General features: G+C 45.4%; 1 protein-coding gene across 1 annotated transcript in view; it reads right to left on the reverse strand.

The window, feature by feature from the left end:
* The window catches only part of CDHR1 (cadherin related family member 1), a 48,893-nt gene extending 37,876 nt beyond the window's left edge, over positions 1-11,017 (reverse strand). The window contains exons 1-3 of the mRNA XM_009512786.2: positions 10,532-11,017; positions 9,668-9,763; positions 748-893 (exon numbers count right to left, since the gene is read on the reverse strand). Of these exons, the coding sequence (XP_009511081.2) occupies positions 748-893; positions 9,668-9,763; positions 10,532-10,592 (303 nt within the window). The 5' untranslated portion in view covers positions 10,593-11,017. The remainder of the gene's footprint in view (positions 1-747; positions 894-9,667; positions 9,764-10,531) is intronic.
* Positions 11,018-13,760: the final 2,743 nt, after the last annotated feature.

Below are 13,760 nucleotides of genomic sequence, written 5' to 3' on the forward strand. Positions count from 1 at the left end.
TACCACAAAGCGATCACAGCAGGGGCTAGGGAGCCCCATCAGAGGCTCCAGCTGTGGGACTCCTTGGACATGCTGTGGCTACTGTCAAGAGATGGTTGGTCTGGGAATCCCTGGGGTCCTGTAACGAGCTGGTGAAAACCGGTCATATTTTTCAAGAAACACTCCCTAAAAAGGCACGATTGGTTCAAAACTCTTCTGTCTCAGTGTGCAGTGTTTTGAGGGTTTACTAAACACTGTGTACCCTTCTCTGTGAAGGAGACATGATAGGTTCAATGCCTGTGTTCCCAGAATAAGGCTGCCTTTAGGCCACTATTGCTGGAAACATCTTTAACCCATATTGTTACAGGTGGGCTAAAGGGCTATGATGTAAACAGAGAAGTGTCCTGGAACTTTGCTTACACAAATCTTTATTTCCTCCTAATGACAGGAGAGTCCCCTGCCTGAGGATTAGAGGACTGTAACTGCCTCATAGCTCTTCTTGGGGTACAGGTGGGGAAAGAAAGGAATAAAGATTAAACTTCTCTTTTGGCAAAAGATGGACAGACAGCTGCCGAAATATTTGATAGCAGCGTCAGTGGCTCAAGTCAACTGGAAAAGAATGTGATAAGTGAAGTATAATGTCTCGGAATAACAAAGTACATCACATGTTTTGGGGGCAAATAAGTTGGCATTGTCTCTCAAAACCACAGCTCAAATTGAACTGCAGGAAATTCCACGACCACACAGAGCGGTGCCACTTCACTGTACCTCTCTGTCAAGCTCCTTGATCAGTGTAACATTTCCAAGGTTCTTGTCAACAGAAAAGTAGCGTCTTGATCCAGCTTCATAGGCCAGGCCGTACATCACGGGATCTCCTTCTGGATCGGTTCCATTCAGAGTGTACACATGGGTACCTGAAAAATTAGCATTCAGCAGCATTTCCCTGTGGTTACTTCAATCAGTGAACATTTCACTGGTGTGTTCCTTAGAAACTTATCTCCCCAGCGGCAGGCAAAGCTTTTGTGAATCAAACCCGCTTAATGGGAAATATGGATAAGTAGACAGCTCAATAGTTCTGATTGCCACTTTTTAGCCTCCTGGTTAAACCAAGTTTATCAGTGCTGGTTTCTCTCACTTCAGGCCCTTTCCTGTGGAACCACACCTAATCAATACTGTTGACATCATAGTGTTTACATAGATGACAAGCTCGTGACTAACCCTCAGCCCAGGCGAGTCAAAAGCGATGCTGTTACGTGACCGGGTGACAATCTCAGGAGTACCAGAAGGCCCTCACGTCCTCTGCTCTATGGGAACAACAAAAATGCAAACTAGTCGGCAGAGGATCTGGCAGCTGAAGGCAGAGCTCCCACAGGACTAGACCCGGGCTCTGAAGCTCAGGAGGTGCAAGGACATTTGCAGACTTTTCCACTTACAGAACTAATAGATGCAGAAGTCTTCTTTCCTACTTCACTCCCCCTCATTAGCTCCCTCTCATTAAATCCTCTACTTAACACACCCACTCATGCTTATACCAATGAATAAATTCTCTAAACTCATCAATGTATTTCTCTCACAAGCTGGGGAAAGAGAGATTGTTATTTTTATTTTTAAACATTTGAGAAGTTGGTGCCAGTTTTTCCACTAAACTGACTTTGTTTATCAGAAGTGATACTTCCTGGGGGAGTTATAACACCCACGTTTTCAAAACATGGTGAGGGTTTATTAGTATTATTTTTTTAAACTTACATGTCTGTCATTCTACTGTGCATTAATATCTTCATCCAAATAACTTCAAGCACTTTACAAGTATCAGTTAACCAAGCCTGAAATATAAAACACTGATGTTTCCTTCCAATCCGCCGTGCCCTGAGTATGTTAGCTAAGATACCCAAGTTGCAGAGGTTTGGAACAGAAGCTCTGGTTTACAGTCTAACAGAGTTCTCTGCACTGGAATAACTGTAGCCACATTAGTAGTGAGTTTTGCTTGTGCATGGGACAAAAAGCGAGGCTGGAAGGATCCCTGCTAAGAAAGTTAGCATGAAGTTAAGGAAGAACACTGTTAAAGGGAACCCAGAAGACTCCAGTTTTAAACTACTCTGGCTCTGATTTTGAGAGCCTTTTAATTCTGTACTCAAAAGTCATAATCTTTTTCTCATATCCTCTCTGCAGCAGCAGTGGAGTTTTTCAATGACCAGATTCATAAGCTCCTGTTTAACTCTAGAGCTTTGGTTGAGGTTCTGCCACAGCACTGACAGGTCACCTTCTCCAGTGTTTCCTCTGTTTTGCAATGCAACCTTTCACTCCTCATTTGCTTATTCTTTGTCATGCAAAATGTGAAGCAAACAGATCAGTGGCTTAATGGACGCACAATGGTCAAGCATCAGTGGTGATACTTAGAAAACATGGCTGTCTTCTTTGCATAGCAAGAGATTATGCCAAACCATGTGGGATCTGTGCTCACTTATGAGTAAACTCTCTTATGATAATTACCAGGGCAATATTTGGGCAACTTTGTACAGAAAAATACAGAAACCGGTGGGCCCACAGGAGCACAAACAACAGACCCTGTTACAAGCTGGCTCAGTCAGCCAACAAATACTCAAGATTTGCAAAATAGGTTCACAAAACTACAAAATGCTTTCCACATTTTTCTTGGACTTCTCCCACAAAATGCAGTAGAAAATAACGACACATCTGTAACTGAAATCCCCAAAAATTATTAGGGAAAGACAATGAGTGATATGATGAGACACTTCTCTGATTGTACCAACTGAACTGTGTAAGCACAAAGAAATGCAAGGAGAGGAATAAACGGGGGCTGATATAAAAAAAGCATCCTGAAAGGACACCTGCCTCCTGATAGAGCTGTCTACATAAGAGACAGAAATTTCAGGACTGTGAAGGTTCCGCAGCACCAACACTGACTGCATTTATTCTTGTTTTTCAAAAGCTTTGTCTTAATATCACAGCTGGGGCCAACTGGAGAATTCAGGTGTCAATTGTCAACACTTCACTGACACCATCATCAATACAGTGCTTTTCTTCAGCCTTTTTTGGTCATTAGAAGATTTACTTATTTGCTTTTCTGCCCTTCTTCACTTTTCCTGCCCCTTCCACTTTATATACCACTGTTGCTAGCACGTGTGGATGCCTGCGCAGTAGAGAAACAGGATGGGCACCACAGCCTGTGTCTGGGGTCTCTGAGAGCCTGCGGGCAACAACCAGGCACACAGTCTTAGTGCTGTGACCGGGGCTGCCCTGAACTACCAACGCTGGGGTAACACGAACTGCGAACCACTCCTCAGGGATCGCAGGGCATGTGCTAGGGAAGAATGGACTGTGAAAGTTCAGGTGAATACATTTGAACCTGGCCTTGTCCTTCCAGTCTCCCAATTTTCTCTCCTATGTTTTCTAGGAATTTTCTTATAGAGAAACCAGGAATTTTCTTGCTTCCAAATGTGAGAAGAAATACTGATATTGGCACAGACTGAGATTACTGAGGTTTCTGAGCAAGGAATGAAGGACATCGTTGATCATTACACCGGACTGTTTGCTTCCTAGCTAAAGCTGGTATTTCTTCATTTTTCATAATACAGGACACTTGTGTGCCTTTTAAATTGGATTGTGGATCAAAATTTCTTTTCTAGCTCATTATAATTCCTAATTTTGCCTGAGTTGTAATTTCACTGCACAATACTCTCCATATCATTAACACCCTGGGAACACTTCTCAGCACAGTGTTGATGCCAATTAAAAATCTCCTCTCAGTGTGCTGCCTCCGCTTGCTGAAAAGGAAATAAATGAAAAAAACAGCTAAAATCTTATCAGTGATACCAAGTAAACAGCCTCTCCTGTCAGAAGGATAAGGGAATAGAAGAGTCTTTACCCAGGGATATGGCAAATGCCGTGTAAGGGCCCTGGCTGGAAGAGCGGGATGCTGCGAGTACCTAGGGGATGGTGCAGCAGGCTGGGGTGGGGAAGTCCCGGGGAGATGCACGCTGCTCCCTCCTACAGCTGCTTCCCAGGAGCCGCACCAGGCTTTCCCTCCATTTTCCCATTCCATTTTAAAAGTCATTTGCTCTTTGCTCCTGACGCTTAGGTTGAATGGCTGTCCCATGATGCCATTGCTCCATTTTACTTCATTTCTGACTTAAATTTACTCACGGCCGGCCTCTGCCCAGGTGCTCTGGGGCTGGTTTTGCCCTCTCACTGAGGACACGCTCTCCCTCTCTGCTGCGCGACACTCAGCAATCAAACCCCCTCCCTGCCAACTTAAATAAGCCAAGCACATTTTGGACTCGTGCTCAGTCCTCCCGTTGTCCTTTGCCACCACAGCTGACATCTGTTAACAAAATGCTGAGAGGGACATCCATGGCCATGCTTCCAGGACAGGACACCTCTGTTCCCAATGTCACAGCAAATACCATCTTGCCCAGGGTTACGCGGCTGCTCTCCACCCGTCTCAGCCAAAGGCCTGTTTCCCCACCAGGAAAGGTGACGGACAGTTAAAACTAGGCCTGCAGATGGGTGTTTTACACTGCAACACAGGGGGGCTCAGGCTCCTGGAGGACACGGACCATACACTAAAACTACCTCAAAAATGGCTTTCCCATTCACTACCAGCTACTGCTCTTTCCTAACTTTGCCTGGGCGAGCCCTGCTCCCTCGCAGCACCTCAGCACACCACGCTGGCTGGCAAAGCGGAGACACGGCCAGGATCGGCAGCCCAAAAGCCAGAAGCGGCAGCTGAAACAGGCCCCGCAGCTGCAAGCCCCTGCGGCGGGGAGAGGGGGGGGGTTTGGTGGCAAGCACTCAGCATGGGGCCCAAAATGCCAGCCCACGGACAGCAGCTATGCGTCCCCGTGGCACCCACAGCAACCAGCTCCAAGGAGAAGCCATCTGAGGGCAATTTTCTGATGGCTCTGCAGTTTCTGTTAGGAGCATAAAGCCAAAAGCAAAGGCTGTAACACCTGCGAGCCCTCAGTGCATCTCCATGCAGTGCTCTGCTTTGCAGGGCAGCTCTGTTTTGCACAGCGTTAGCTCTGCTGCAGCGATGCAGAAGGCAGGCTGTGCTTAACAGTTTTGTTCTGGCAGCTCCTAGCTTTCCTAGGGGCGAGATTTTAGTGTATGCAAAAAGTTGAATGTTTTTTGCACCATCAAACAATTTAACCTTTCTGGAGTCGCCTGAACATGAGGTCTTGGTGAGTCTTCTAGATTCCAAGACACAGCTTGGGCTAAATTGTCCGTATCGGTGTCCTGTCTAGTCAGAAAGGAATTATAATTTAAAAGAGAAGCAAGTTAATTTGTTCACTCAGATATTTTTTGTGACAAGGAGGCTGGAAATAAATTGTGGACAGAAAAATTCCTTGCGTGTTCAGCTACTATGTCTGCGCTGGGTGAAATACAGAAACATACAGAGAGACGGCAGCGTGCCAGGGTGGGATCGCTGAGCACTGAAGGATGGACCAGGAAACACATCAGCAGGGAGCCCAACCAGTTTGGGGAGCAGCAGGGTGACAGAAACAGAGAAGGAACAATCGATACCAGGGAGGACAAGAGGGCTTTCCACAGCCAGCTGTGAATGATGGGCAGAAATGAGACCCGGAGCATGCAGGAACAACAGGGGAAGCTTGAAGGATGGAGGGACCTGAAGCGGTCAGTTGGCCAGAGGTAAGTAGCTGTCAGCTGTAGCTTTGATCAAAGAACTGCCACTGAAAACTAGCTTTTAATGGTGGGGGAATGCATTCCTGGGGGCATGGGGAAAAACAGAAAGGAAAAACGCAAGGACGAGAGGCATGCAAAGATCTTGAGAGCACTGGTGATGCTTCGGCTTTGCGTGAGTAATGAACTTAGGCTTTCTGAGTATGCTTCAATCCCTTGCTCTGCAGCTGTTCTCAGTCCCACTCTGTTCCCACTATGAGAGCTTATAGGGATTAATGAGGTAAGATGAAACAAACAACCTGAAATAGCATCCCACACATGCCTTAAGACCTTGATAAGGAGCACACATACATTTTGTATGTACACAGGCAACTCTTTGCAAAGAGCTAATCACCCACTGGCCCTGCCAAACAGCCACACAAACTGCAACTGCTATTTCAGTTCCTAACTTTTTCCCTTCTTCTTACATCTGGCACTGGAAGGGGCTGCTGGTCTGGTCCTTCTTACCTCGAGGGGTCTCATGCTCTGCAGCAATAAATGGGATCTGGGAATCTGCAGACACTTTCAAGCTCTCACACAGAAATAGCATTTGCTGTTTTTATGATAACTTATGTCACAATGTATGTAGCTTGGTAGATCACAACTGTCTGTAAGTAAGCACAATTGCACAAATGAAAAAAAGGTCAAGGTAAGGACTATATGATCATGAAACGTGATTTTCTTGAATGTGATGCGTTCATGCAGCTGCAGCACTTCACTTTCTCCTTCTACAGTCACATAGAGAATCCATCGCCTCCTTTCGGTGCTCCAAAATATCGCGTGTCCCTTGCCTACAGATGGCTGGGAATATAACTGACACACACCATTTTGCCAACTGCTTGTAATCTCAGTGGGGCCAAAGGCTGTAAAACTCCTGGAGGCTTATTAAAGCTGCTTTTCATGGCATTGCTCAGATCAGACACAGGCTGCTGCCAAGGAAAGCATCCTGCCTATGACTCCAAATTTTATGTAAGCACAGGGAAGACCTAATGGCAACCTGCCCATTTTTGCAGAACTTAAGCCTGAGTGAAGCCATCAAGAATCAAACATACGGAAGTTTTAATTCCCCTGTTTTGTCACTGATCATCTTGCTCAAACCGAAAGATGACTGCTCCAGTGCGGATGCTTGGGACGGCATGTGGACACAGGAGACCAGATTCCTTCTTCTGGAGGAGACTGGGGCAGAGGGATGAAGAGTAATAGCCGCCTCTGTGGTGCAGGACCTCTCACTGGGGCCACAGAAAAGGGCCTGCCTGGCAGCCATTTAGCACAGGCAGTGTGTGAGCCCTCACTGAGCTGTGGCATGAAGCTCTGACCGTGGTCTGATACTGACACTGGTCCTCTTGCCCTGTGCAAAAGCTGAATGCACACCTGGCTCCGAAGCACCAAAGCGCTGGTGTCGTTTGTGCCGTCCTCTGGGAGCCTCCCTGCCAAATCATCCCCAAGGAGAGGTTCTGCTGACGTGGGCGGCAGGTAGTAGCAGCAGTCGGCATTGAGCAAACCCCAAGAAGCCAAGGGAACATCCCAAAGTGCTTTCAAAAGAGAGGACCCTGCAGTACTTACAGCTTTTAGTCAAGGGGGTTCTGGGAATTAGCCCAAAGAGGCACTGGCAGCTGTGTGGCAAAGCTACCACAGCTGGAATTCTCGAAAGTAAGCTGTTATCTCCCTTTCCCAAGGGGTTCTCTAGGCCCTTTGCAAAAGCCTAAACTCAACATCTCCTAACATTTCACCTCAGAAAAATGCTTTTGGTGGCACCTTTGGAGCTTTAAGCCAGAAGCTGCTTCTCTCTTGCCTTTTAAAGCACATTTATAGAACAAATTAGAAGTATAACCCAGCCAATGTAAACACACACATGTAAACTCATTCTGGATGAAGCCAGCAGGCATGAGGCACAGCAGCACTGAAGACAGAGCAGCTTGAGCTTTATCACTGCTGCAACCAAAGCATAAACTCTCCAGGGACCTCTACATACCTAATCTGGTAGCTAATATTATGAAAGCACATGCAAAAGCCCATCACGTATTTGTCACTAGTCTTACTCAGGCTAGTCACAAGAAGCTAATGCAGGCTCTGATCCCTCACACTGCTGTTTTGCTGCTGAGGCATGCACACGCTCCTTTTTTGCCTGCCTGCAGCCCCAGATCAGGTGCATTGGGTCCCAGCACCGGAAAATTACTGCTGTACGTTGCTGCTGCAGGGAGTGCTGCCATCTGAGAGACCATGTTGTGCTTCAGCCCTTATACAAGGACATTTTTGACTGTGTTGCAGCTCTGTGCCATCTTTAGCTCCCCATCCCACGCAGGTGGCTGGAGGCTCCCAGCGGTGGCTGGGAGAGGCTGATGCTCTGTAAACGTCTGCGAGCTGGCACTACCCCAGGGGATGGGAGTCTGATGGCAAGTGAGCAAGTCGTACTGCCTGCAGTTTGAGCGGTGGAGTTGGCAAACACCACCCCAAACAGAGTCGGGGTCCCATTTTGTGCCTATCCGGCATTACAAGCCTTATCTACACTATTAGACAAGGGATTCCACTGGATAATCTTCCTCCAGCAATCAGCAGAGTTGTCCAGATTGCCAAGGCTGAGCAAGCGTGGTTTCCATGTGAATCCAGGCAGAAGTACAGCAAAAATCGCAGCTCCTTGACTGCCTCTGGCATTTGCAAGTGCCAGTACATTACTGTTGGCCTCCAGCTGAGGTTTCCACTTAAGCCTGACCGAGCTTAGAGCAAATCCCTGCTGCACCATAAGCAAGCTCTTTTTAAGTTCATCAGCTAGATGTGTCACTTCTACGCTACGCGCTGCCTTCTCCCCCTCCTCCTCTCTGGCTGAGCAGGCAAAGGAGAAGTCACGGCTTCCCAGTCACCCTCTCCCCACCCCTTAGCATGCCTGCCGTAGACCTTGGCTGGCCTTGACACCACTGGACCAGAAATGAAGACTGAGCAAACCCCAGGCAGCTGCTTCCCAAAGCAGTGAGCGACTCCGGTCATGTTTAGGAAGGCAAAGGTGGCAGCGTCAGTCTTCCAGAGGAGACTGTGCCCTCTGGATCCTTCCATCACCCTCGCCTCCCCCAGCTGCCCAAGCGCCCTGCGAGCCTGCAAGGGGGGGTTTTGGGTGCACCTCTCCATACAGCCATCTCTCTCCTCTATGCACGAGGCAGCTAATAAATGGGTGCTCTGGTACTTAATATGCAATAGCTTAATACTCTTCTGATTTAGCCTGTAAAGGCTACAGACAAATGGGCGAATCCTAAACAAAACCTCAGTGCACTGTTTGAAGAAAAGGTGGTGTTCATCACTGAAATATATTTAACAGAAAATCTTTTAAATGTTAGGAAATTATTCTTCCCCCATGGAAAATATTGATTATAAATCACCTTTCTGTTCTTATTTATTTTTTCCTTAATGAAACTACAGTTAAAAGAAGCATAAATAGACCTGCCTCAAAATGCTGAAAGCTGAAAAACCTATCAATTTTTGAATTTTCAATAAAACAAAACTAAACCTTTTAAAACCACATCAGTTATTTAGACAAAGCAATTTTCACTCCAAGTAGAAACATTTTCTACCATTTGTACCATAAACATGAAAAATGTGATAACTGTTTAAAGAAAATCATGCCTCCTTTCCTCTTCAGTGTACAGCGTGCTTTTACCAAGGTTGATAAAATTACTAGCAACTAGGCTGTCTTCTCTTAAGCATTTACAGAATTGGTAGGAAGTCCCTCACCACCATGAATTTATTTCTGACCCCAAAGGTCTGTGCTGTGATGCTGTGAATAGACTGGTGGACCAAGTAAAGGGGAGCTAAAATTCGTCTTTTAAATTACAGCTACAATTAAAACATGGCATTTTAAACTGAGGCCAATTAAAAGCTTGGGAGAAAAACATGTAAGACCACAGTGTATAACAATAACCTACAACAAAATATGTGTTGCTAATCAAAAAAGCAAGCAGCTCCAGTTTCACGATCTAAACATACTAATTTTAATACTGACCAACAGGTGTGTCCTCCGAAAGGCTGAGAAGTGCCATGTTCCCGTTTGTACTTCTGGCTCCATTATCAAAGAAATAGGGAGCATAATTTGCCTGAACTGCAATTAAAACAGAAGCCAAAGAAAAGCATTTTGTAAGTGGCAGTTATTTGGCTTTGTTACCTGACTCTCGGTAAACATGAGCTGTTTTGGGAATACTCTGAGTGCGTAACATACCCAGTTGCTGCAATGGACTTTCAGAACTGTATCTGTACAGATATTTTCAATAAAATTACTTCTACATGCCACTGTGCCAGTATTCACAGAGCAGCAAATAGAGCATGTGGCGGGGGGGAAAAACCCACCAAAACAAACCAACAACAGAAACAAATCAGGTAGCAAGATATCTCTAAAAAATTCTCAATCAGTTCCAGACACCTTCATTGCAAAATTAACCTGAAAAGGTTGCAATGACTGTACGCCTCTCCCCAACTGCACACAAGCAAGTCTGAAACTGTCCCACTGCCTCGGTACCTTACCCAGTATTCTAAGCACATTCTTTCTTAAAATTATGCCTACTGCATGAGCAATTAAGCCATAATTAAATTGTTACTTACTTGCTGCCAGACAACAGCAAACAAAGTTAAAAAAAAACAAGAAACAACAGATTAGTTGTCATTCTACTGCGGGAATGTTAGAGATTCAAAATAGCCCATTTGCAACAAAACTCCAAATATATAAACACAGAGGGTAACATTTGCACAAGGATTGGTTGCCAAGGAAAATACTTCAGGACAACATTACCACATCAGTAAGGATTACTACAGGATTTAAGGTTATGCTGTATCTTCCTATATTTTTACTTAACAAAGTGATTATCGTACTCACCCAGGCAAACGTGCACCAAACTGAGAAATAAGGAGGGGGTGAAATGCCTTACATGCTTCATCCCACTGAAGAAAGGGCCAATTTCTTCTCTGTTTCAAGAGCTTGGGGTTGTTTGGTTTTTTGTTTCTTTTTTTTTTTTTTTTTCTCTCTCTGAAAGGTCCAGGGAAGTATCCTTCAGACTGATGTAGTAGAGAAATGTGCAAGAGGCAGTAACAGATGCTAAGATGTTAAGCGGATGACACGTCTTAATTTCTGAGGAATTTAAAGAAGCTTCTTCCTACCACCTAATTAGACCAATTACTTTGCAGGGAGCTGTGGGACTCATTTCTGAGACAAGATTTGGAGGAATCAGTCTAACTCTCATAGGCTCTGCTGATAGTACTGTATTTGTGCTGTCCGTACAACACACAAGTCAGAGAGAAGGTGAAGTAGAAAGTTGTTTTCTTTCTGAAGTCTATCTTTAATTCTCTAAGCCTCTCTCTACCAGTCCTCTATTTTTGAGAGCTAAAAGTTGTTTATTTTAGCTTTGGTAACCTTGAGAAATTACAAAGGACGAAAATCTAACATTCGCAGCAAATACTAATGTGATTGTTACTGCTTTAAAGGAAACAATCACATTTATGATAGCAAAAAATGCACAAAATTGCATACCTAAAGTGGAAGTCAAATTGTTCTTTTCATGAGCTGGCCTGATCATTTAATCCTTAAACTGCATGAATTCCTGAAAGCATTCAGCAGGTAATTTTTAATCAGCGTACTAAAAAGTGTGTTTAACCACCAGCACAATAAAAAACTAGCTTTTTTTCATTGCTTGTTTTGGTTTTCTGCACATTAAAGGTGCTTGTGCCAATTTAAAATATATAGCATCCAATAAATTACAGGGTTAAAAAAATCAGCCACTCTGGGAAGTTGTTCACAGACAAAGCTTTTTGCTGCTTAAAAGGAAGTTCATCAGTGGTAATACTTAGCTTCCAATCAAGAAGATGTTTACATAGTGGCTTAGCTGTTTAAATTTGACCTGAGGCAAAGCACTTGCCCTTTAAGGATATGTTAATCATAGAATGGAGTCTTCAGTTTTTTAATTAACAGCCTGTGTTAAAGCAATGTCTAGAGAAATTAATCAGTGAAGAGTTCTCCATTGCAATGCTTTAAAATGTCACAGAAGCTACGCTTTCTTCCTGGCAAAGACCCTTGACGCTGGCGCTGGCTGCACGCAGCGGGGTGCTGGTGAGATGGGTGCAGCCACCAGCGCCCCGGTAGCCTCTCCCCACACGCGGGGCTCCAGCAGAGCTGCTGCTGGCCCAGAGCTCGCTGCAGGAGGACCCCACGGCGCTGCCAACCCCCTGGGGCCTTCTCAGGCTGCAGGCCATTCCTGCTACAGGGGGACCTCTCGGCCACGCTGAGTGCAGGGGTCCCATGTAGCTCTGCGAGATGCTGCACGCCCTGCAGCGTCCCGGGCTGCGGGCAGGCAACCACCGCTCCCCGAGAACAGGCCTGAGACACAGAGAGCAAGTGCAGAGCCAGGAACCTGCTTCAGACCGGGCAACAGTGGAGACTTTTGGCTCCCTAATTCATCCACGTGTTTTAACATCATTTGCTAAGGTTTTGGAAGAGAGGAGATAAGCGTTCCCTAGACATAACCCTACAGTCTCCCTTCCCAGCACCTGCCTGCAGGGTGCAGAGCTAAAGGTGGGCAGCACTCCCGGGAGAGCTGTCATCAAACACACAGGGGAGGGACAGGCTCGGCAGTTTCTATATATTTTTCCTACAGAAGGAGCTGGCAGTTAGATCCTGCCACATATTTGTAGCGTACCTTATCCACCAGTTGCTGAAACTGCGGGGTGAACGAATGCCGGAGGAGGCTGCAGGAGAGAAGTCTTGCTGCAGACGCAACGCTGCGATGCTCCCGTGCTGCGGACAGGGCATTTCTGCACCTCCAGTTTTCCCTGGCCCTACGGTGCTGCTGGGAGGGCACCTTTGCCTGCCTGCAGAACAGCTGAACTGTAAGGCTCCCAGAAGCGTAGAAGTAAAACTCTTGTGCACAATATTGCACAACTTTAACAACCTCATCATCCATTGTGGAACTTGCCAGAGAACAGTACAGAGAGAAAAAGCCTAAAAAGGCTCCAAAATGGATTAGATAAATTAATAAAGATTAGGTTAATTGGTGACTAGCAAATGTGATGATATTGATGCAGACCCTGGCTCAATAAGGCACTAAATTACCATGAGCCAGAAGCTCAAAAGTTGAACCAGGGGAAGGCTCTTTGTCATCTTGATCTTTTTCTAACCGCCTCCTACAAGACCAGACCTTTGGTGTGACTCCGTATGACTGTTCTTGTAGAGCAGTATTTGCAAAGGCTCCACGTCGAACCAACGTGTGACTTCAGCAGCGGCCTGTAAAGCTCAGGGGAACCTGTAGCAGGCAACTGAGAAAAACAAATGTATTTTTAGTGCATTTAAATTCACGATACGGGGATCCAAAGCTGAAAATTGTGTGGGAGGGGATACACATATAGAAGATGGATTTAGATGTAATCCCTGTTACAGATTTAACCATGCCACCACTGTCAACAGTAATATTAAACCACTGATAAAAATCATAGAAATACACCTGGATAGCACCCAGAAGGAAACATAAATAGCACCTAAATGCCCTCACCTGCCTCCACAATCCAGAACTACCACCACACTTGTTTCTGCAGAGTATTTTTCTAGAAAAAGTGATGGAGAGCTCTTGTCAAAGTTAATAGCTGTCTGTTCCCATCGTTGCATCCCCTGGGGATCTAAATCTCTGGGGCCTGCATCTCCAAGGAAGCAAAATGTCTCACTCCTCCTGAATTTCAACAAGTCTGAGCTCTTAATCCCCTTAGAGTTTGAAAACCTAGCTAATGTGTGTCTATGCACAGATACATACCTAACACAGCAACACTCTGACAGAGTATTTTTTTCTGTCAGGAAAACATGCTTTGATCAAAGCTAATACAGCTCATGGAGCCAGGCTGATTTTGACAAATTTTTCTCCTCAGGAAGAAAAGGGACAGGAGGGGGGTTTCAGGAGAGCAATATATTCTGTCCCAACAGTTTTATGGAATGGAAGGATCCCTCTCTCTATGTAGAAGAAACTTTCTATTTAATATATTTTTAGCATACTGAGTAGCAAGAAACAAAACAAGAATGAAATATACCCATCTGATCTGAACCAATTCATTTCCCAGGGTGTTCTGCT

Source organism: Phalacrocorax carbo, chromosome 13, assembly GCF_963921805.1.
Source record: "Phalacrocorax carbo chromosome 13, bPhaCar2.1, whole genome shotgun sequence".
Taxonomy (NCBI): Eukaryota; Metazoa; Chordata; class Aves; order Suliformes; family Phalacrocoracidae; genus Phalacrocorax; species Phalacrocorax carbo.